Below are 24142 nucleotides of genomic sequence, written 5' to 3'. Positions count from 1 at the left end.
GCGAAGTCGTGGTGGCTGTGGGAGAGGGATTTAATTCAGAACAGCAGGGCTGCTCCTGGCCGTCGGGGCCCACGGCCGCTCTGAGCCCCCAAGGGGGTGCCACTCGATGGCTTTGGGCCCCCCACTCTTATCCCCCAGGCCACGCGACCTTTTGACCTTGGGCAGGTCACAGGCCTGTCTCTGCCTCAAGTACCTGGTGCCTGCCTACAGGAAAGGTCCTCGCCTCGGGGCCAGGGGACAAGCCGGGCAGTGGTTAAGAGCCCAAGCGTGCCCCCAGGGGACTGTCTGTCCCTGGCTGGGTGACAGGGCAGCCTTCGGAGTCTGCTTCTCATTCGAAAACCAGACACTCCCTGCCGAGCCTCCAGCAGCCTCCTCTACAGTAATGCAAACATCTCGGTCCCCGCTGCCCAACGACAGTCACCAAAGAACACGGGCTCCTGAGCCAGGGGAGCTGGGAAATTGAATTCTGTATTTTTATTTAATTATGATTAATTTGCTTTTCAATGGCCACATGTGGCCAGTGGCTACTCGCTATATTTAGAACTGGAATGTCCCCCAAAGGCCTACTATGTGTCAGAGGCCTGCTTGGTCCCCAGCCCCAGGCACGATTAGGAGGTGATAGAGAGGTGGACCTGGCGGGCTGTTGTGCCCACGGCGAGTGCCCAGGAAGCGCCCTGCCTGCCTCGTCCCCTGGGTTGACAGCCTCAGGGAGCAGCTTGCTTCCACCACGGGCCCCTACCTTGATGGCCGCCTCCCCACAGGCCCAGAAGCAACAGAGCCTCCTGACCAGGAACGGAAATTTCTGAAACTGTGAACCAAAATAAATCCTGAATCTCTCCCAGATGATGGTCGGGTGTCCGCCATATGACAGGCAGCTGAGTGCTGCCTCGGACACGCTGCGTGCTTTCTCCCTCTCGCTGCTTTTTAAAAATTTTGTTCTCTTTCATGGGGATTGAGCCCAACCCCTGAGCCACATCCCCAGCCCTTTTTATATTTTATTTAGGGACAGGGTCTCCCTGAGTTACTCAGGGCCTCACTAAGTTGCTGAGGCTGGCCACGTACTTGGGATCCTCCTGCCTCAGCCTCCCAAGCTTCTGGGATTACAGGCGTGCACTACCCTCCCCTCATGCCTCTTGCAGTATCTCCCACGGCACTGAATGGAGGGAGACTCCAGGTGGCCTCCCCCCAGGTGACTGTGAGGACTGAATGAGACGATGCCCATGACCTCCTGGCCCCTGGTGGTCCTCAACAAACGGCAGCTCTTATCACCTCCACAGGACACAGTCGGAAGTCAGGAGGAAGAGGATTTGAATTCAGGAGTGTCAGGGTGTCAGGGGATTTGACGCGCCTTCCTTTCCTGGTGTTAGTCTCCCTTCTGTCTGGTAAGGAGACCTAGCTGTCACCATCAGGGCATGTGGGAGCCTGTGAGGGGCCAACAGTCCATCACCCACCCCAGCGGGCCCTGCCGCCCTGTGCTCCCAACCCCTCCACGCCCTCCACCCCGAGCCCTGGAGCCACCTAGAAGTTTCAAGGCAAGTCTTTAGTGCAGGCTCCCCACAGTGGGGTCAGGCAGAAATGCTTCTGGATGATTCAAAGTTGACGACACGTAACTAAAGGGTCTGGAAATGCAGCAGCCAGGACATGCAGCAGGACTGGCGGTGGAGTGGCCATCTGACTGTGCCCTAGATCCCCACAGCTGGGGCGACAGACAGGCTGCCCTGGATTTCTGTCTTGGCTCCACCGTTTTTTAACCGTCTGGCCACAGACAGGAAGTCCCTGCTGCTCTGAGCTCCAGTTTCCTCATCTGCCACACAGAGACATGAACATCCACCCGACGGTCAGGTGGCAAAGATCTGATGCAATGCCAGCTGCAGAGCACCTGCACCTCCTAGGTACCCGACAGCAGAGGCCATTATCACTAGTGTCACTTCTGTCCTCAGCAGGTGGCAAAACACAGTGGTTAAGAGGATGGGGCTGGTCCCAGACAGCCCAAGTTCGAATCTCAGCCCCATCACGTTCACCAGCTGCGTGACCTCGGGCAAGTCATTCCAATCTGTCTGCCCCCGTTTCCCCATCTGCAGACCGACCGCAGGACGAGGCTCCCTGATCCGGAAGCCTGGCATCTGCTTCAGAGTTCCGGGTTTAAGGATGTGAGCAGTCCGTCCACGCAGCTCTTCTAAAATCCAAGACCTTCCAAACCTGAAGTGCCCTGGTCCTGGCCTCGTGGAGAGGGTGCTCCTCCTACCTGGCCTCCACGGGTGGTCAGGGGATCAGAGTTCATGGCAGCTCCTGGCACAGAGGTGAGGGTGCCATGTGCCACTTAAATGAAAACATTCTAATGAGGGACCCACAGGTGGGCTAATGGGTGGACAATCCCTATGCCTCCCTCAGAAAGAGGCCCCAGGGCCTGGGTTTAGATCCATGGACGGCAGGACACTGTCCCAGCTGAAGGAGGGACAAATGGGAACTCGTAGACATATGGCCGGCTCAAGAAGGCAGTTCTCACATACAGAGGGCTTTGGCCTCAGGGTCCTGGCTCTCGGACACCTGGGGACTTTACACTTGCTGATGCGAGGTAATAAGAGAGTCACCGTCCCCATTCACGGGGAGAAAACTCTGTCAGGAGAGCGGCAGAAAGGACACTAGCCTCTTCCCCTCCATTCAGCCTTCCCTGCCACTCTGCCCTCTGAACTCGGGGGACTCAGAGCGGGACACTGAGAAAGGACCCCCCCCATGGTAAGGAGTGGCTGGGGAATGGCCAACGGCCCTGTCCTCCCTGTCCATTACCCTTTTAAGGAGCAGAGGCCTGGGCAGGGCAGGCTAGGGGTTGCTGGCCTGAACTGTGTGCCCGGCTCTGTGCTGTACATATGTCAGCACAGTGTCATGTGTCACAGTCCACATGTCACCTCCTCACGGTGGGGACCAGCAGCCTCAGAGGCCCTGGGCAGCCTGTCTCCTTGATACAGCCCGGGATCTAATTTCAGAATGTGGTTTCTTAACTGGCGTTTCTCAAGTAAACTCAGATGTTTATATTTTTGCTGGTTTTCTCATTGACCCGTATCCTGCCAATGAGGAAGGCAATCTACGGTGTGAAACGTGGATCCCCCCACCCCCAGGGGCCCGTTTCTCACTTGGGACAGGGGAGACGGAGCTGGTAAGCATTTAATTTTTATAAACTGAACGTGAAACAAAAAAGAGGTCGTCCACCCTGGGCTCCCAGGCCCTCTGTGGTCAAAGGCCTGGGCCAGAGGACCCTCCCTGCCCCCCAGATCTTCCGGTTTCCTGGATCCAAAGAGTAGGGAGGGGCTGAGCCAGGCTCAGGGAGACCCAGGACCAGGGACATCTGAATGGCCTTCTCTAACAGAAAGCACCTGTGCAGGCCGGGACACCAGGAACGTCCCCAAATGGGACAGCAACTGCTGTCCCAGCTCACTGAACCATCAGGACAGCTCTGCAAACTGTGCCCCCCCCCCCGCCAGTCCCATTTTACAGACGGGGACACGGAGACTCTGGGAATGAAGTAACCACCCCAGGTCTCTGCACACATGAGGCACTGTCCTCCAAGGCACATGGTCACATGCACCCAGTGTCATGCACCCACCCGCCTGGCTGTTGACTCCGAGGACAGGGGTCTGTGGTTCTCAGGAGCCACAGTCCTCATCCTGCTGACGCCCCTGTGTCCACCTGGTCCACGGTGTGGGCAGGACTCCCTGGGAGGCAGGTGGGGGGCTGTCTATAGAGGGAACGGTTCCCTTCTCCTTAATTGACTGTAAATTGCTCCGCGCTCTTAATGAAGGCCGCCAGGAGTCATTATGTCCGCTGCTGCGGCCACTCTGTAAACACAGGGCGGGCGTCTCCAGCCGCCTCGGCCTCCCGGGGCCTTCCTCCTCCACACATCTGTGGCCCAGTGATGAGCCCCAGCTGAGGTGCACAGAACACAGGCCCTGTCCCAGGCAGGGGACCTGCAAGACGGGCAGACAGGCCAGAGGCAGGACCAGGGAGCCCGCACGAGGCCCCGAGGGCAGCAGCCGAGTGACCGAACCCGCTAGAAAGGCGGCTTCCTGAGCCCACCACAGACGTGCTGAGGCAGAACCTGGGGTGGCGCCAACCTGCAGCCAGGAAGGTTCTGAAGACCACGGGAACAGCCGCTGGGGAAGGGACAGCAGCACGGGAGGACGGCTGTCTGCAGGACAGAGAAGCTGAGGCCCAAGACTGAGGCAGCTGACCCAGGGCACGGGGCACGGGGCACAGGGCGGCAGGGGCACTGGACTCCAGCCTCCGCCCAGGGTCCGAGCACAGGGTTCCAAGCTGGGGCTGACAGTCCGTGAACTCTGACCCCGTGTCCACCGCTGTCCCTCCCACTGAGGGCGGAACTCCATGCATGAGACCTGGGAGGCGCTGTCCCCCTCCGTGGTGGCCGTCACTCTCTGTTCTGTGAGGTTTAAGGGCATAAAGCTGAGCCAGGGTTGGGAGGAGACCTGGGGTGTGTCACAGGTGACCGAGGCCAGTGTCTCGCCACACCCTAGCAGGGCCCCAGCACTGTGCTCTGGGCTCCTGCTGCATACAAGTCCCTGCCCCTGCACTCACCTACCCCCGTGACCTCAGGTGCCTTGGGGTCACTTTCTTCCTCAGACGGCCTCCCCACCTAGGCTGGGGCAGCCAGGATGGATGTGCTCTTGGGCTGGGACACACACTGAAGTCATCAGATGGAGCTGGCCCCATGTGCCAGCCCAGGCCCAGCTCCCAGGGGAGCCCCTGCACGTCCCAGGAATCCTACCCGACAAGGTAGGATTCCCAAGGTAGCCCCTGAGGTCATGACTGTTCCCCGTCACCCCAGGTGGTCCCCTGGAGTGCAGAAGGGCTGCAGGAGCCACCCTGACTGGGGTGGCCAGGGTTGAGTTGAGGGGTCGCGCCCCTGACTTCATACCCCGGGGTCTGTCACCTCCCAATAGTGTACTGAGTCCCTGCCCTTGGGATCCCTTCTGATCTCCCACAGAACATGCCAGCTGCAGTCGGGGTGTCCTGAGCAGGGAGGCTGGGCCACCCTGGGGTGACTCACCTCCTCCCTCCTGGGCTGTCCGGGGCAGTCGGGCCATAGGCCACACAGGGACGTGCCAGCCAGGCACCACTATCCCACCTCACATTCTGGGGCAGCACAGGGTGAGAGGGGGGCTGGAATGAGCAGGGTGGGGGACGGCGGTCACCTCAGTGAGGCTGGAAGCCGTTCCTGGCCCAGACAGGGTGAGCCGGGTGCCGGGACCCTGCTGGCAGCGCTCTCGAGGGACCGTGGGAGACAAATGCCTGCCGGCCGTCAGGCCTGAGTTATCTACAACATAGGGTTTCTCCAGAGAGCTCGTAAAGCAGCCGATGCGGAGAAGCAGGTTCAACACTCAATAATCCCTCGTCTTGCTCCCGGGCGGACGCCAGCGCATTCATCTTGAATTATCCTTTCCAAGGGCTCAATCAAGCCCAGGGAGAGCTGGGGCCCGCTACCCACAGGCCTGCTGTAAGAGCCCGGGACGGAGGGCCCCCGGGCAGCACTGTGACACTGGGCATGCCCCTCCACCCGCCAAGGGCAAGGGTCAGAGGGGACCCAGGTTTGGGGCTCTGGTCCCCTCCGTCTGAGTGATACAAAATTGCAGGACAGGGACCGGAGCTGGTGAGGGAGGAGCCTTACCCGGGGGCTGGCTCTGATCTGTGCCAGCGGACAGGGGCTGGGTATGGAGGACAGAGACCTGGGCTTGAATTCAGGCTGGCCAGTTACCGAAGCCCTTGGGCAGGTTACAACCCGTCCGTGGGCTTCCTCATCGGCAGAATGGGCTTCCTGACCCCCTGCTTCGTGGAGCACTGTGAGAATGGAATCAATTTATTTTTCAAGGTGTGCAGAAAGTCCTTACCACAGTGCCTGGCACACAGGTAAGGCGACAAGGGAGAAGGTAAGCAAAGCCTGTCCTGAGTGCCCGCAATTGCTATGTGTCTCCAGAGCCCAGAGGGCAGACTCAAGAGCAGGCCCCAGGCAGCCACCATGTGAAGAGAGGCAAGTGACTCCAGAGAGCTGTGGGGCAGGCCAGGTGGGAGCGGGGGCAACCTGTCCACCAGCAAGCCAGTGGCACTCACTGCAGGGGGTGCCCCCCTCTGCAAGAGCCCAGCTGTGCCAAGGGGATTCCTGGCCTGGCTGGGAGGGGGGAGTAGGGATCTCAGCGTCTCTTCCACTTGGAAGACAAAAAGGTCCCTTGGAAGAGTACTGCAGAAAGCCACACCACATGTCACGTGTCAGTCCAGTGGGCCGTGGCAACACAGACCATCGGTCCCTTCCCAACGCTGCTGCCTGCCCAGATGGGAAAAGTACCAGCCAATAACAACAAGGGCTTTCAATGTGCCAAACACGCGCATTTCATTCATTCAGCCTTTGCCTCAACCCTACGCCGAGACATGGTGTCATCGCTATCCCCATTTCCCTGCTAAGTCAACTGAGGCAGAGAAAAGTGACGTGGCGGGTGACACAGTCCACGTTTGCTGGCGAAGGAGGAGAAGGCTTCTCTGAAGAGGAGACCCTTAGAGACAGATTGCTGAACTAAAACGACGACCATCACTGAACATCAATTTCATGTTCAGGGTCTTTCATAGGCGCCCTGGGAAGTTGGCCGGGAAGCAGGGCCATCTGAGCAGAGGAGGAAGGTGGGACCAGGGAGGCTAAGGAGCTTGCCTGGGGCCACACACCTGGTCGTAGAGCTGGGATTGCACCAGGGTAGAGGGGCTCCCCTCCAGTGCCTGCTGGTGAGGCGACCTTCAGGGAGAACCTTGCTGCAAGGAGTCAACTGTCCTGGGCACCCAAGTCCCTTCTTGCTCAGGGATGACAAAATGGCTTGATCTCATATTCCTGGCCAAGCTGCAGCTGGACAGTCAGCTCCCAGGTCCCCTGAGGTGTGGGAAGAACAGGAGGGACAGGGCAGTGATGGCAAGTTCAAAGTCGGCTGTGCTGGCCACCATCTCTCCAGCCAGTTGGACGGCTCTCGGCTCCCGTCACTCACACCTCGGGCAGCTCCCGGGGAGCACGGTGCTCCCAGGTGGCAGCAAGCTGGGCACACCCTCATCCCCTGGCTCCTCTGCCAGCCCCTGCCCCGCCTAGGGGTGTCTGCTGTCCAGCCTGGCACAGCTGGCCCAGGTCTCTGCCCGCGTCGCCACTGGTCACTGGAAAAGGCTGCAGACCCCAGAGCAAATGGCCTGGCTCATCTCCTGCTTTGGTCTACTGGCCCCAAAGTCCTTTGGCAGCAGTGTTTCTGGCTCCACAGAGCATGTCCACAGTGGACATGCATCTTCCAAGGGACCAGGAAGAGTGCCCAACACAGCTGTGCAGGGGACAGAGCCAGAGCCCTGGTCAGCCCCCGCCCCTGAGCTGCATGGAAAATCCCCTCCTGAATACAGTGACCCCACCCACGCCCGCCCAGGGGGCAGGCACAGCCACCGAGGCTCTCTCCTGGGACAGGCTGAGGAGCGACCCACAGGGTCTTGCTGGGTGGCAGGGTGGGGGAGGACCAAGGTGGCCTTGAGCCGGCTCTGTTGCTCCCTGGCCGGGGGCCGGAGGTGTCCTGCTTGTTCTCTGTGGGCCTGAAACAGGAGGCCACATACCACAGACTCCGCTGTTCCCGAGGACGAAATGGGACAATCCAGGTGGCCAAGCTAGCAAGGTGCAAGTACTGGTCACTGGTGTCATTTTTAGTTTTCACCACAACCACCTAGTTCTGCCGTCCAAGACAACACAACCTGCTGGCTCCACATCTGGCCCCGGACCCCATCACCTTCTGAAGTGTGGTCTTAGCCAGTCAACACCCAACCTCCCAGTGCCCCTCTCCTAGGCCACCTTCTCTGTCCCTGTGCCCTGAATAAACTCCTCCCTCCTTGGGGAGCTCCCTAGCTCACACCCCCTGCTTTCCCAGGGTGGGCTGTTCACTTACCACTGGGCTCTTTCTCTCCTCCAGACTAGAACTCTTTAAAAGCAAAGACCACATACAGAATCCCAGAGCCCTGATTAAGTGCACAGGCTTTGAGGCCAGGCAGCACTGAGTTCAAGTCCAATTTCCATCCTATATAAGCTGTGTGACCCTGTGCACTGCACATTCCTTAACTTCTCTGAGCCTCTGCTTCCTCATCTGTAAAATGGAGGCTATAAGACTCACCTTTTTTGGTTTGCAGTGAAGAATCAGGAAGATACGTGTAGGCCAGACTCAGTAGTGTGCAAACCAAGAGAGCCGCTGTTTCCCCAGATATCTGAAATGTGTGTGTCCCCACCCTCCCCCAGCCTCCCCCAGCCACTTTCCGGCACAGGTGTCCTGTGCATGGCATTCAGGGCACAACCACGATGACAGGTGGCCCATCATCATTATCATTAGTGTTATTATGGCCGTGTCCCAAACCTGCCCCCCTCATGCCCACCCCGTGTGTTGAAGGGCACAAGCTGCAAGTCCCAGGCTCAGGGCCTCCAGGCAGAAGGGCACCGCAGCAGGACTGGAGACCCCGGGACTGCACTGCAGGGCCCACTGCCTGCTTTGCCCTGGTGTGTGAGGTCAGGGCAGGCTGCTGTCCAGATCCCAGAGTAACTGGCGGGGACCTTGGGCCAGCTTCCCGTTCTTGGGCCTCATTTTCTCCCTCCGTAAAGTGAGACTGGCCAGTATAGGGGTCATCAGATTGTCCCATGGAGTCCTTAGGGGTTCATCCTGAGCCCCCCAAGGATCCTCCTGGTGAGGTAAAAGCAGAGGGGGGCTACTATGCCCCTAGAGTTCACCCTGTGTGTGGGCACACAGCTCCTCTGTCTGCTGAGACCCAGAGGGCATTATTCCTTAGCACCTGTCACTGTTTTCTTTCTTTTTTGGGGGGATTGAACCCAGGTGCCCTTAACCACGAACCCACATCCCCAGACCTTTTTAAATTTATCTAGAGGCAGGTTCTCTCAGAATTGCTTAGGGCCTCGCTAAATTGCTGAGACTGGTTCGCGATCCTCCTGCCTCAGCCTCCGGGGCGCTGCAGGGATTGTAAGTGGTGCCACGGCGCCCGCCCATCTCTACCCTCAGACTCTTTACTTCCCTCCTATGGGCCTGTCTGCCTCCCTCGATAGGTCGGCTCCTTTGGGGCGGGAATTCCTGTCTGGTTCTTTCGGGCCCGACGTATGGACCACACGCAGCAAGCATTTGCTGAATGAATGAATGAACCTAAGACTTCACGTGTGTATCTACAGATACGGACGAGGTTCTGGGTGAGATTCCACTAGCCCAAACAGCCCCACAACTTAAAAAAAAAAAAAGAAAGATATTTAAAAATAATCTTACTGCAGAAAAAGAAGGAGAGCTCTTTTAGTAGAAACCGGGTGAAACCTGCATGACCTCCATCCTTAATGGCTGCGTTTCAGCATCGCCTTCTGGTTTGCATAATTGCACTGTGGTTACAGAGGATGTCAGCGTTAGGAAAAGCGGCGAAGGCAGCTTTTGTACTATTCTTACAACTTTTCAGTCAGTCTAAAATTACTTGAAAATAAAAAGATTAAAAAATATCAGAATGAAGCCCACTTGTCTAGACCGGAGCTCCCTGAGTGTGGGAGGGCCCACTGATGACATTCAACATGATCTTGGGGGCAGGAACAAGGACTTTCTTTTTTTTAATTTTAAAAGCTGTGGATTCATTTCACTTGTGTTTTGAAAGCACAGTCCCCACCTCCATGCTGAGATGCTCTGGGACAGTATAACACAGTCTCTGTCTCTGCCCAGCCCCGCCCCCTTGGGGACTCTCCTCTGGCGCAGCTGCATGGGGCAGATGCCATGTCCCAGCCCTCCGCTGCCTAGCACAGTCACGTCTTGGGCTTGGCCCCCGAGACACTGCTGCCTGGGCCATAAGAGCTAGAGCTCACTCACGGTGACAGCAGTGACCGCCGGGCCAGATTGTCTGGCCGATGTCCAGGCTAGGTCCTTTAGTTCCTGTCAATTCTGAGAGCCTCAGTAGCCTTCCCATGGAACGGACAGTGAGGGACGGATTCTCAGCGGGCAGTCTGGAAGCCTGTCTGATACACTGAAGTTTACAGAGTCTCACAGGGAAACGATTCCAATGACAGCTTACACCCCTGAGCACTCGCTGGTGCCAGGGAGGGTCCTCAGGGCCTCGCCATTGGCTCACTCAATAGGCACACAACCCCAAGAGGGGAGCTTGGTGTCACCCCCATTATGCAGATGAGGAAACCGAGGCTGTGGTTAGTAGGAGGCAGAGTTGGGGCTCACATTCGGCAGCCGGGGCCTCACTTTCTCCATCTGTCAAGTGGGGCTGTTGGTTAAAGCCGTGGTCATGTTCTGCCAGAAACCCTCGGGGTTCATGGTGCCCCCCCCCCTGGGCAGTGAGGACTCTCGGGGGGGGGGGGGCGAAGTGCCCCTGACCTCACTGTAATCAGACAAAGTCACTTCCCCTGGGCACGTACTTCCGGCCGCACACACTGTGTTTCTGTATTGCTGTCACACACGGGGCTGTGTGGCCTCTGTGCAGTGGCTGGCAGGAAAGTCCAGGCCTCCCAGACAGCACCCCAGTCACGTGCCCCAGCCCTGCACTTCCTGTAGCTTCCACCGGCCCTAGCTAAGGGCCACCCCAGTCCTTCCCTTGGCCACATCAGTCCTAAAGAACCATCTGGGGATCAGAAAAGTACTTCTCCCCCCATGGTCCTCCAGCCTCTCCCAAGAGACAATTTCCTCCATTTAAAGAGCCAAGGGGAGAAAGTCCAGCGAGGAGGGACAGTCCCTTCCAGAGCACTGGCTGGACATTAGTCTCAGAACGGCCCAAACTCCTCCTGGACATCTCCCAGTGCTGCTTCCTGTCTGCCCTGAGTCCCAGCTCGGCGGCCTCCTCCCCAGCCTTGAGGGTCAGCCTCCTGCAGACCCATCCCCCACCCTCCCCCACCGGTGCCCACTCTGTGGGCGAGCTTATGGGCACCCAGCTCCTCTGTCTGCTGAGACCCTGACGCCGGGTCAGCCCACCTGAAAATCGCTCTCCCTGGGTCCAGACGAAACAGCTGGGCATTGATGAGTTTGCAGAGAAATTAATCAGCGCCGACTGGCAGCGGTGCCTGGCGCTGCTCGGGCCGATCCATCCTAATGAATCCCGAGCTTCCTCCTTAATGGCTCCTGACAAGACTAATTTACTCCTGGAGGTGATTAGCATGAGCATTATCACCTTAATTGTGGCTCAAGATGCTTTGGGGGTGCTGGGGGTTCTGCCTGGGGAAGTCGGCTTCCTGTGTCCCCACCTCAGTGACAAACAGAGGGACGGGGGCCAAGGGGAGGAGGATCAGAAGAGACGCTGGACAGCCACTCAGTCACTCCTCCAGCGACTCGTTCACCAGGCAGCCGCTGAGGCCCACCTCATGCTGCCACCGCACTTGGCACGGAGGACACGGAGGCGCAGCGGCCCAGCTGTGGGCAGGAGATAATGCCACCTGACGAGGAGGGTCACGGTGAGTCCACAGGGGCCCGTGCATCCAGAGTGCTTAACGGAGGCCCTGCAGGAGGCCGGCACTCAGTAAACCATGGCTAATGTCACCACCGCAGTCTTATCTTGTACATAAATACTCAAGTGATCATTAATCGTAATGTCGATATTAATAAAGTTAATATGTAAAAATTAATAGTCCAGTGGGGAGTCCAGGGGCGCGCGGCCCCCGGAGAGGAGTCACACACAAATAACCAGCTGACGAGGCCTGGGAGGGGAGGCTGGGAGGCCTCACGGACAGGGGACCCGCGAGCCACACTTGAAAGGGGAGCAGGAATCTGCACCGTTGGAAAGGAAAAGGGGGAGGGGGGTCTGGACCAAGGCCGCAGCCTGGCACAGCGGGTGGTGGAGCAGAGCGTGAGGAGTCGGGCGGAGCAGTTGCAGGGCTGAAGGGAGGTGTCCGTGGGCAGGGTGGGCGCCAGGCTGGGCTCAAAGGTTCTGCTCCTTCCTGTGGACACTGGGAGGCTTTTAGCTGGGGCTGTTGAGAGCTGGGATGGGGCACTGACCCCTCCAGGGCCTGAGCTCTGAGGGGGGTGGCCAAGATACCAAGGCTCCCCACCCTCGAGGATCCCCCTAGAGCTCCTGGGTCAACTGGGTGTCTCCCACACAACCTCCCTGCTGCTAACCCTGTGTCCCTCCCCCAGACAGTGCTCAGTGTCCCGAGGGTCCCCAGCAAATATGCCACGTACAGCTCCATCTGGGATGATCAAACAGGACCCTGGCACGGCACAGGCCTGGCCGCACACAACCATGGACACGCATCGCGGCTGCGCCATCTGGGGAAAGTACTCTCCTGGGCCCAGTCCCTGAGCAGCCACCCGGTCACCACCAACGCCTCCCCCCTGACACACCCCGGCAAGGGAGGCACGTGGGCTGAGATTCCAGGAGGAACAGTGGGTGGCATGGAGCCTGCCTGCAGCCCCTGCTCTGGAAGAGTGCCCCACGCAATCCCAGAGTCCAGCCATTGCCTAAAGCACCCCAAGTTCCAGATACCAGCCAGGCACAGAGCTGCGCTCTGGGGACACAGAGGTGGCCCGGTCCACCTAGAAGCATGCATGGTCCAAGAGGGGAGCCAGAGAAGCAGCTGACCACGGTGGCTGGAACCAAGAGGGGTGACCAGGCCCTGGTGAGAGCCTAGGAAGCAGCCCTCAGCTCCTGCCTGGAGAGACCCAGGAAGGCCACCCTCAGGTAGTGCATGCAAACTAACTCAGCCCGTGTCCTGGAGGCTCCCTGAGTTCCGGGCAGCAGGGACAGCTGCTAGGGAGGCTGGAGGAGGGACTTGCCTTCACGCTTAAGGGACAACAAGGAGACCAGTGCCTCTGAGGCGGAGCCACCCCGTGGAGCGGAGGGAAGGAGGTGAGGCCTGAGGGTGGCGGCTGGACTGCCTCTGTGTCATTTAAGAGCGCTGGCTTTGGTCCAGGACTTGAGCTGACATCAGGAACAGGCTGTGCCTCAGCTGCTAGGAGGAGAAAGGGCTGGGCAGCGAGGCCACCGAGACTGGGGGGCGGCGGGGGTGATCTGGGCGTGGAGCACGGTGGTGGGAGCGGAATGGGGAGAGCTAAGAAAGTTCTGGCCCGTTTTGAAGATGGAACCACTAGGACTTCCTGTCTTGGATGAGAGGCGAGAAAGATGAGGAGGTGAGGCGTTTGAGTCTCAAGCCTGAGCCAGAGGTAGCATAGAGTTGAGCTAACCCAGCAGGACAGGCTGCGGGGAGGCAGGTATCCGAGGGTGAGGGCAGGAGTTCCCTCTGACCTGTTGAGGCTCAGACACCCAGAAAGGCTGAGTAGGGGATGAGGGAGACTGGAGCCTCCTCCGAGAAGCCTCTGTAGCAGGAGGCGCAGGCAGGAGGCGCAGGCAGGAGGCGCAGGCATGAGGCGCAGGCACGAGGCGCAGCCGTGGAGCTGTGGGCACGCGAGTTTCACATGCAGGACAGATGTCACCAGGGGAGTGAGGACGTGGAGAGGACAAGAGAGCTGAGTCCCAGAGTCCAGAGGTGGGGAAGGTGTGGGGCTTCCTGGAGGGGGACAATCGACTGCTGGCAGGTCACAAGGGCTGGGAATTACCATCGCACTTAGCAACGTGGAGGTGAGTGGTGGCCTTGCCCTGAGCAGCACTGGCAGGGTGTCTGGAGCAGATCCAGGAGCACCCCTGCAGCCCTGTCCCTCCTGTTACAGGGGCCTGTGGCCATTCACAGCTGGGGGTTCCATCCAGCCTGGCCAGGGGTGGAGTCACCGAGCTGCCCCACCTGTGTCCTGCCCCACTCATCCCTGGCTGCGCTGCCAACTCGACGGATGCCCCCATCTGCAGTAAGTCACAGGGGGACCGGGGGCCTGTCTGGGAAAGTGGGTGATGTTTACAGACCTGGGGAGGCAGAGCTACTTAATAGCTTCATTTGGCTTCTGTCTCTGCGGCTGGGGGACGCTCTTCAAGGAGAACACCACCCAGAGGGAATTGGAGCAGGAGATGGGTGCGGAGACAGGGAGGGGACATGCGTCCTCGGCAAGGGATTTCCGATGGCCAGGCTCTGCCTTCCTGTGCTGTTCCCCAGCCACAGGCCCGCCGCTGGGAACTAAGGGAAGAGCATAAAAAAAACTGAACAGGTGCAGAAGGCTAGGGAGGGGCGGAGGCCCAGCATCCAGCCCTGGGGAGCGCGTCCACACAAACTGCACACGGAGAGCCTGAACCAGGCCCACCTCAGGTTCTGAAAGGGAAGTTAAAAGCGAATCAAGGCCTAAAATCACATAGAACATTGCCTTGAGCCCCCAATGAAAGCAACTGTTATAAGAATCCACATATTAGGGGGCTGGGGATGTGGCTCAAGTGGTGGCGTGCTCGCCTGGCATGCTTGTGGCCCAGGTTCGATCCTCAGCACCACATACAAACAAAGATGTTGTTGTGTCCGCCAAAAACTAAAAAAAAAATAAATATTAAAAATTCTCTCTCTCTCTACCACTCTCTCTCTCTCTTTAAAAAAAAAATCCATATATTAGGTGATGTTTGTGTTATTATTCTTCTGCAACACCCCAGTAGTGAGAACTGGACCCAATGGGCAGGAGTTCCAGGGAGACACATCTCATAACAATATTAGGAAGGATTTTTTTTTTTTATTTCCAGAACTCTCCCATAGCACAGAAGACCGCTGCCTTGTCAGACCACGAGCCCCTGTCCCAGGGTGTCCAAGCACAAGGTGGATGGCCAGCCTGGAGCTGGCAGTGTGGTCCGGCCAGCTCTGACCTCTGGGGAGCTGACACGTTTAGCCTGGCCTAGGCGTTGACCAGCCCACTGGACCTAGCTTGTCTGTGTGCCTGGCTGTCCCCCTACAAGGCCGTGGCTAGCACAGCCATCCCTGGGCCCCATACAGTTCCTCCGTTCAGGAAGAGCAAAGCAGTCCAGGGGCAGAGGCTTTGGAGCTCAGGGGATGGTACAGAAACACCTCACCAGTTCTGTCCCCATTGTGCAGACTGGAACACTGAGATTCAGAGGGTCAGTGGATAGTAAGAGCCACGCCTCCAAGTAAAGTCTCTTGGAAGCAAAGGGCCATTGTCCGGGACAAGCCGTCTCAACCCTCAGGCCACTGCTGGTCAGAGGCCCTGGGTGCCTGCCACCTCCACAGGAGTCTACGTCCGCAGAGGAGGGCTCCAGGCCTGACTGATCTGGAAAGCACTGGCCAGCACTGGCCAGCTTTCCAGGGACTTCTCATGGGCGAGATGGAAAAGTACAGACCCAGAATGGTGAGGCACGGCGCCCAAGGTCACACAGCGAGGAATGGAAACCGGCTCCTGGGGTTCAGGCTAGAGATCTGCTGTCTCCATCCTGATGTGAAAGGAAGGGAGGGAGCCAGGAGGTGCGGGGCTGGCTCAGCGCCACCCCCTGCCCAGAAGGTGAGCGGAGCGGACTTCCAGCTCACCGAGGCCCCTCTCCAGCCCGAGGCTCCCTGGAGCCGGGGATCAATCCCGCAGCACTAGACAGACACCCCCGCTGTGACTGCCAAGTGCAGCCTTTACAGGGCTGAGTCCTGGGAGCTGCTCCCAGGGAACGATCGATGCCAGCGTTTGCAAAAGACAATCGAGAGCCAGAGCCAAAGGTGACAGGAGCAGGACCTGTTGGAGGGCTCCCTGGGTCGGTGTCCTTGTCACGGTCAGCAGTGGCCAAGCAGTGTCCACCCCACCCCACATCACCCTCGCTGCCCCACTGGCCTCCGAGGACCCCAGGCTCTGAGCTGAGCATGCCCGGTGGGGTCTCAGCTGGGGGCCCAGCCAGCAGGGCTCCAGATAAAGGCCTTCCCACGCCAGCCAGCTCCGGCTGGGTGAGTCGCTGGCCACACCTCTGCCTCTGGCATCTATCTGCCTCTATAGACGCTCCACCACAGAGGGACATCCTCCAGGATGAGGCCAAAGTGGCCACTTAGAAAAGCCACACGTAGAACTAGTGTGTGAAGCCAAAGGAAGGGACTCTGAGGACGTGTTCAGGTGCCACCTCCCACAAACCTCTCCTGCCCCCAGGGAGATGACCCTCCTCCTGCCATCCCTCAGGGGGACTTAACCAGTCACCTGGCTCACGCCCTATTACTCAGGACCTGATCTCTTTATCCATCTGTCTCTATCCCCTCTGCGTCCACAGCACCCCGGCCTGGCTCAGGGACCCCCATCCTTATCTGACGAACTGGATGAAGGAAGAGAGGGCTTACCGGTGGCCAGCGCTGCAACTGTTCGTGCATTTACCTGTGCTCATGTACTGGGTGCCCACGCTGCTGGTCCCATGCCAGTCCCACTCCAAGACTGGGTGGGGGAGGAGCCACGTAGATAAAACCCGCCCAAAGAGGACAGCCATGTCCAAATCCAGGACCCCCAAACACTCCCCCGACCCAGTGCTGCAGGAGCCAACGGCTCAGTGGGGCTACAGGGGCTTTCGGGTGCTCTCCATCCCAGAAGGGGAGCGAAGCCTTTGCAAGAGCCTTCCAAAGAAGCAGGCCCCCTTCCTAGACAGCCCCCCAAACACCCAGGTCCCCACGCCCCAGCCCTAAAGCCCATCCTCACAAGGCCAAAGGAATGGCCACTTTCTACACAGGCCATCCACGCTTCCTAGAGACAAAGCCCCGCTGGACCGAGGGAGCAGTCCCCGCTGCACTCAGACACACGCCAGCCAGGCCCAGCCACCCCTGCAAAACGGCCTCCACCTGCTGAGCGCAGTGGTCTGCTCAGGCCCCACGGACAGCAGGGGCGGAGGGTGGGCAGCAGGGTGCTCACGGGCACCTCCCACCACGAACGATGGGACGGACACACACAGGGCAGAAAGCTCAGCATCGCATCAACCACAAAGGGCCACAGACCAACTAACGCTGCCAGCCACCAGCCACCTTCAGATGTCCACAAGGCTGGGAGTGGACAGAACCTGAGTCCCTCTGTCAGGACAAAACCAGCCCCAGAAGTGGGAAGCGCGCACCCTGGCTCCGCGTGAGGGACTCTTGAACCCTCCTCTGTGGGAAAGGCCACCCCAGCAAGGACAGAGGGCCCTGTCCCCGGAGGCACCCAAACACCACGCAAGTTATTCCACCGACAGGCGGAAGCAGATCCCAACCTCTGGATCCCTTTCACTTGTGGGATCACCCCATGCCACCAGGCTCGCCCCTGGCCACGGGCCAACTCACCCACAGGCGTGTCCTCGCTGATCAGCAGGTACGTGTCAAAGAAGTGGTTGGTGAAGAAGGGCAGCCGGTTCACCTGACCTGGAAGTCAGAGGACAAGAGGGTCAGCCGGCGCCCCACGCCAGCCCCACGCCTTCTCGAAGGTGATGCAGGGCAGGGGCTTCAAAGGACAGTGAACTTGTGTCCAGTGCCATGGTCAACCTCCCAGGACCCTGTGGGTCACTATCCTGCCTTGAAGCAAATGGAAATAACACCAGGAGGCAGGTGGCAGCTGTCAGTCTGTGCAGCCGGCCAGGCCCCCAGTCACAGGGGCCTGCTGAGCTCTGGCCTCAATGAGAGGCAGGTGGGCTGGGGGCCATGTCCGCAGGACTGGAAGAGAAGTGAACGCCAAGCAGCACGCTGACCATTCCACTACCACTGACCCGCCGCACTTGGACACACTGGGTCAGGTAAACTGTCTTCAAAATGAACTTCACCTGTATCTTTTTGTGCTTCCAAAGGGAAGCAGTCCCCGCTGCACTCAGACACAGCACACGTGGTGCTGCAAGTGGTAAAACTCACCGGGCTGCTTTCTCCCGGGCAGTGGGCAGAGCAGGAGTTCTGCAAGGTCAAGTGCTCCATTGACCGCAGAATCCCCGGTGCCCAGAGCAGGCCCGGCACTTAGAGAGCCCTCAATGTACCTTCATTGTTTGAAGGAACGGCCAGCGAACCCCACTTGATAAATAATAATGAGGACATCACTGTGCTGGCTACCCTTCCAGAACCGCTCCTCGTGCCAGGCCCTTCAATCACCGAATCCAGTGACCGGGAGGCAGCTGCTCTACGTCCCAGTTCGCTGTGGAAACCAGGCTTAGGGGCCTCACGTAACTTGTGACTTGCTTTACGTACCCCATAGGCGGCCTGCAGGTGGCAGAGGCCACACAGGCACCCAGACCTCAAAGCTTGTCCCATTAACCAGTGCCATTTTGACAGCCTTGAGGTGGGGGCAGGGTGACACGCACACAGGCTGAGGAGCTTGGTGTCTAGAGAAGCCACCCACACCACGGTCCCAGGAAGCAAGTGAGAGGAGGTCCCCCTCCGTCTCTGCCAACCAGGAGGCAGCTGGCCCAGCTCCTGGGGGTGACGTGTGCAGCACTTCCCACGAGGGTTCCCGGGGTCCTCCAGGTCCCCTCCCTCGCTCCTGCTGAGCCAGGCTCCCTCTGAGCTTGGGCCAGGTTCCCAGAGAGGGAGGGGCGGGAATCAGGGAGGGCCCTGGACCAAATCAGGAGATTCTGGCTTCCTCCCTCCTCCCCGGTCCTGCTGGGCGCCCAAGCTGGTGCCGCCTCTGGCTCCTCAGACATCCAGCCGCGCTTCCTGGCCAGGGCTGCTGGCCTTTCTGCCTTCACCTGTCAAATCCCCCTCATGCTTCACATCTTGCTTCAGGTGTCCCTCCTTCCAGGACGCCCTTACTGACCACCTCAAACACGCACAGGCACCCCCCACCCTCTCCCACTGGGAACCAAGAGCCTCAGGAAGAGGCTGGACTCCAGTCAAGAGCCTCCTCGCCTGTCTTGAAACTTCCCCGTGTCTCTTTGGACCCCATGATCTTCCCCTGCCTCCGTTTACTGTCTGCAAAATCTCGATTAATAGTAGAACTTACTTCACAGCTAACCTGAGGACCGAATGGGACTGCATACATAAAGCGCTTAGCGCCAGGCCCCCAGCACACAGCAAGCACTCAGTGAGTGGGAGCTGTTATGAACACTGGCGTTAATAAGGTGCCACCTTCTCAGCCAGAGGGGGGGCTTTCTGACCCTGCAGGGGCCTCGGGCTCTGAGACTGGGGAGCAGAAGGCCCCGGGGTGCCCGGGGAGCTCAGCGCGGCTTGGGTGGCAGGGGTGGGACGAGACAGAGAGGGAAAAGCCACCCCCTGCAGCAGCATCGTTGCCTTTTAAATGTGCCTTGGTCGGACCTGCGGACAGTCGGCGGCTGGGAGCTCTGCACGGGCAACTGGGCAGAGACTGGGATGCATCTTGCTTGCCACATACCAAGCAGGACCTGTCACCCTCAGAGGGCCCGCGGCCTTGGGCCACCACTGCAGGCACTGGGGGGGGGGGCTGGGAGGGGCTGGCAGGAAGGGCGGGGAGGGAGGCAGACAGGTGACTGATCCTCTTAACAAGAGCAACACCCTGAAAACATGAAGGATGCGCTTCTGAGGAAAAGCGCTGCCTCGGGGGCCTTGGGGTCTCCAGTGACAGGGGAGGTGAGGACCGAGAAGGGGAGGGGACAGCGGGTGGTCTTTGGAAGGGAAGGAGAATCTCGTTCCCTCTGTCCCTGGCCCCACTGGGCTCTGTCCCGGGGCCTGCAGCCTTGATGTCCTCGCCCTGCCCCTCCCCCTGCTCCCAACCCACGCGGCCTGCAGCCCCCAGAGGTGGCCAGGGAGGCGGCCAGGGGGGCGGCCAGGGGGCGGCCAGGCTTCCGACCCCAACACCTGGCCAGGCCCCAGGGGAGAAGGGAGAAGGCTCTGGAGGAGGCAGCACCCCGCTGTGGGTGCAGAATGACGAGGATTTTTGAGGAAGAAACAAAGACAGGCAGAGCCAGAAGGAGGGCCCCCTCCAAGGCCTTCATCCCAGATGACCAGGATCCAGTGGCTGTGTGGGGAGGGGCCCCCTAATGGGTGCCACCCAGGAAGCACACGCTGACCCAGAACCTGGGTGTGGGCTCCTCTTGGGGACTGCAGAATAGACTGAGCCAGGTCAGCTGCACCGAGCCCAGGCCTCAGAGGGTGGAGGGGGCTGAAGGCACAGGGTCCACCTTGACACCCAGGCTGGCAGAACTCCAGAGTCCCCTCCCCACAGGAAGGAACCGATGGGAATACTGAGGGCTGTCAGGATTGGGGGGCCTGGTGTGCTTTGCCACTTGCTCTGTGACCTTGGGCAGATCCTTGACCTCTCTGGTTCCTGTTTCCCAGCCTCAGGACGGGGACAAAAGCCCTGTGCTGTCCTCCCCCTGGCTTTCTTCCAGTGGTCACTGTGCACTGGAGCCACAGATACAATGGCCGCCTGTGGCCCACAGGAGCCTGTGGGGGGAGCCTGACAAGCGGTGATGTCCGATGGGGAAGTGGGCAGCCCGTGGTTGAACGTCCTCCTGCCCAGCACCTGGGCACCAGCAAGACTCTGCAGGGTGCTCCATGAGACCAACAAGGGTCGGGGGGCGCCTGCTCGGGCCTTCCTCCCTGCCCCCAACAAGGCCACAGAAGAACGAGAAGTGCCGGGGACCCCGTGGAGACCCGGGCAGGGAGGGAGAAGGACAGGAGGCTCCACAGGGGGACAGGACAGGGGTTTGACATGGCCGGGGAGTTGTCCCTGAGCCTGACCCATCTGACTTCCTGGGATGGAGGAAGGGCCAGCCAGGGCTAGCAGGTCAGATGGAGATGAAGTAGGGAGGACAGTGTGGCCTGGTCTGGGGACAGGTGAAGGGCTGACCCAGGAAGCCGGGAAGACAGTGAAGGAAGCCACTTTGTCCTTTAGACCCCAAGGTCAGCTACCACCCCACCGTGCTAAAAGAACAACACTGGCCACTTTAGACAGGGGCCAGGAAGTGTGGATGTGGCCTGCCGTGAGAGTGGGACCCTTGTATACATGGACAAGACAGGCCAGTCCACAGGGAGAAGATATCCATGTGTTGCCAGAGCATTGCTGTGTGGCTTGAAGCAAGTTCCTTTGCCTCTCTGTGTCCTGTGTGGCTCCTCCTAAACAAAGCTACTGCTGATAAGGAAAGGGCTCACACAAAATAAGTGTTCTTTTTTAATAATAGTTTTTATACCTTGATTTTATTTACTTATTTTTACGTGGTGCTGAGGATCGGACTCAGGGCCTCACACGTGCTAGGTGAGCCCCAGCCCCAGCCCAAAATAAGTGTTCTTGGAGCCCTGGGGGGCGGGGACTCAGGCCCTGCTGTGTGTCCCCAGTAACTGTAACTGATGATGAAAGTGCGGGAACAGGGCGGGGGAAGGGCAGAGGTGTCCAAGGTCACAGAGTCCCTGGGGAGGCTGAGGCAAGTGTCCTGACTTCCGCTGTCCAGCAACCCAGAGGCTGGAGCTGCCCCACCAGGCAGGGAGGGCGGGGGATGGCCATCTGACAGGAGCCCCCATGGAGAATCCAAGTCCCCGCTTTATGTGACCTTGGGCCAGCAGCTCCTCCAGGCTCTGGTTCCCCCTGGTGAGAGGTGCGGCAGCCTCCCTGGCCTCCCTGGCTCCACAGGGCTGCGCTGCAGGCTGGGCCTCCTGGAGGGCAGCGAGTCCCTGTCACTGGGGGCACGTTGGCACAGGGGCGGGGAGAGAGGACCTTCCTGATGAGGCTGCAGCTTCCTAACAGCCTGCCAGGCCCCCGGAGGGGAGAAGGCCTCACCCCACGGGAATGGGTCTGCCGTGTCGCCAGGCACACAGCTCCTCCCCGGGGCGCTGCAGCCCTGGGGGACTCCCTGGGTAGCATGCCTGCAGTGCTGGCTTCCTTCAGCGAGCTCAGGGCCACTCCTCACCAGCCACTGCCCAGGGGCCAACGGGCGGCAGTGACAGGTCCTCTTGGCCTTGCCCTTGGCGCGAGAGCTGGTGCTCAGAGGGGGGCAGCTCCTGCAGAAGGACAGCTCCCGGCCAGCACCCCTTGCTCAGGAGGCTTCCTCCCCGTTTCCGTCTAAACCACCCCTCTGTCCTCGGAGCCCACAGCAGAGGCGCTCTCTCTGACCAGGCTTCTCCTGTCCTCTGTGGGCTTCTGTGGGGCCGTGGACACCCCAGGACCATGCCACTCCCTGCACTCGGCACGCACTGAGCCCTGCCGGACTCGGGGCCCCTGGAGCACAAGGAATCCCTGCCACCCCCCCAGTCGGGCACAGTGGGCACTAGGTGTAAATGACAGCCGTGAACCTGAACTCTGGCCAGCCCTGCAGCCCAGAAGGGGGACGGTTTCTGGTCACAGATCACAGAGCTGAAGCATCTCTCAAGGCTCCTCCCACGTCCCTGTCCCCAGCCCTGGGGACAGCGGGTATTTTCAGCCGTGTGCGAGCTGCAGAAGGCAACTGAGGCCCAGAGAGGAAAGAAGGCAACTGAGGCCCAGAGAGGAAAGTGTCTGCAGTCGCACTCAGCAAGGGAGGCTCCCCAGGGTCCCCCGGCAGAGCCAAGCCAACGGCCCCAGCACCCTCCAGCCTGGCCTCCGGGGAAGGAGACGGGTGAGGGGGAGGCCGGACTTACCCCAGCATCCAGAGACCAGCAGGAGAAGCCAGAGCACAGGGCAGCCGGTAGCAACGTGGCACCGCATGGCTTCTGGGGACACAAAGAGAAGAGGGTGAGAAGCTTCCTCCTGGAGGGGCGCTGCCTGCAGCCCCACCCCCTGCAGCTCCGGGAGAGCTGGCCTGAGGGGGTCAGAGGAAGCCACCCCCTTGGGGGAGCACGCAAAGAAGAAGGAGGCTCGTCACTCAGCAGCAGCATGGTCCACTCCCAGACAGGACGAGGGGCCTGGGAGCAGCTGGGGTGCACGGGGGCAGGTCCCTCTTCACCCTGGCTGCCCTTGGGGGACCCCACGGGCAAAGCTCAAAGGCAGACATGGAGGAGGTGTTGAGGACATACCCTGGGCCCAGTGGATACAGGGATGCGCTGCTGCCTCCATCCTCCGAGACCACATCCCCAAGAGCAGCACAGCCTGGCCAGCCAGGGGGGCAGGGTTAAGGGGACGGTGTCCACCAGGAAGGTGGGGGGCTAAGAGGGGGATTGTCAATTCCAACAAGCTGACCTCTCAGCGACCAGTGAGCATATCTTTTCCTCTTTAAATTAAAAAAAAAGGTCCATTCTAATTCTATTATCCTATAACCTTGGAAATGAGAAGGAGCAACAGATCCCAGCGTCTAAAGAGGCCTGGGGAGGGGAGGTGGCCAGCCCAGGGCCCGACAGCAAGTCTGCAGGAGGTTGGAGCCGCATGCCGGGTGGGGGGGGCAGCTCTGGGACACAGCCGGTGGACGTTCTGCAAGACAGACCCCATCTCCAAGGGTGGCTGGGGTGGGCTGCTTCCTCCTGCCCACGACAGCAGGTCAGGGTCCTCTGGCTCCTTTGTACCCCTGAGGAGACTCGGGATGGGGCTTTCCTATGGCCCAGCAGTGACATCGGGGCGCTCATGCTCATCCGCTGGGACCCTCCCACAGAACTGTCAGTCCTGGCGATGCAGGGACCCAGTGGGCCACCCTCCTTCAGTGAACACACACACACACACACACACACACACACACACACCATCCTGCCTCGGGGGCCTGCACCTCCCTCGTCCCCAGGCAGGGTTTGCTAAGACTCCCAAACCGTGGTGGTGGCGTCAACGCCTGGATCAGGGTGACATGCCACCCACCTCAACAATAAGTTACCAGAAAGCCGTGGAGAGGTGAATGGGACCGGGGCGGGGAGGACTTCTAGGGGAGACCTCCACATCTCTGCCAAGATCTTGGGGCAAGAGATTCCGAAAGAGTGGAGAACTCAGATTCCTTCAGTTGGGGCCTGGAGGGGACCCCTTCTGTGCCCAAGTCCTGGGCGGACAGTGAGGTGGTGGGTTGGGCGGTGGCTCCTGACCAAGACTCTGTGCAATGGTCCATTTGTTTTCTTTTTACTGTGCCCTTAAAATATCCTAACTATGCAGTATGAAAGAGTCATGTGAAGAATAAAAGGTTCTGGGACACATTGAGTCGGGAATGGCCCCTCGCCGTGCCCCTGCATTCCCACCGTGGAGCTCCCAGTTAACAGCCCCCCTCCGAGTCTGCAAAGCGCACAGCTATGGGGGCAGCCAAGAGGACAACTCTGGGTGGGTGGGGAAGAGGGCCACTTGCAGGCCACAGGCTCTGTCCAAAAGTGACAGCTGTGGATAAGTCCCAGCCAAGAGGGAGGGTGGGCCAGTGTGGCTGGAGCTTCCGATTTTTATCAATGAAAACTGGTCGCTGGGCTTTGGCATGAACTCGACTTTTAAATGTTGGC

General features: G+C 59.6%; 1 protein-coding gene across 1 annotated transcript in view; it reads right to left on the bottom strand.

Moving 5' to 3' along the window:
- The window catches only part of Cdh23 (cadherin related 23), a 338545-nt gene extending 316094 nt beyond the window's left edge, over positions 1 to 22451 (bottom strand). Inside the window, exons 1-2 of the mRNA XM_026405783.2 lie at positions 22385 to 22451; positions 17165 to 17242 (exon numbers count right to left, since the gene is read on the bottom strand). Coding sequence (XP_026261568.2) covers positions 17165 to 17242; positions 22385 to 22451 — 145 coding nt within the window. The remainder of the gene's footprint in view (positions 1 to 17164; positions 17243 to 22384) is intronic.
- Between the last annotated feature and the right edge of the window lie 1691 nt (positions 22452 to 24142).

Source organism: Urocitellus parryii, chromosome 5 (assembly GCF_045843805.1).
Source record: "Urocitellus parryii isolate mUroPar1 chromosome 5, mUroPar1.hap1, whole genome shotgun sequence".
Taxonomy (NCBI): domain Eukaryota; kingdom Metazoa; phylum Chordata; class Mammalia; order Rodentia; family Sciuridae; genus Urocitellus; species Urocitellus parryii.
This window is presented reverse-complemented; position numbering and strand designations above follow the sequence as displayed.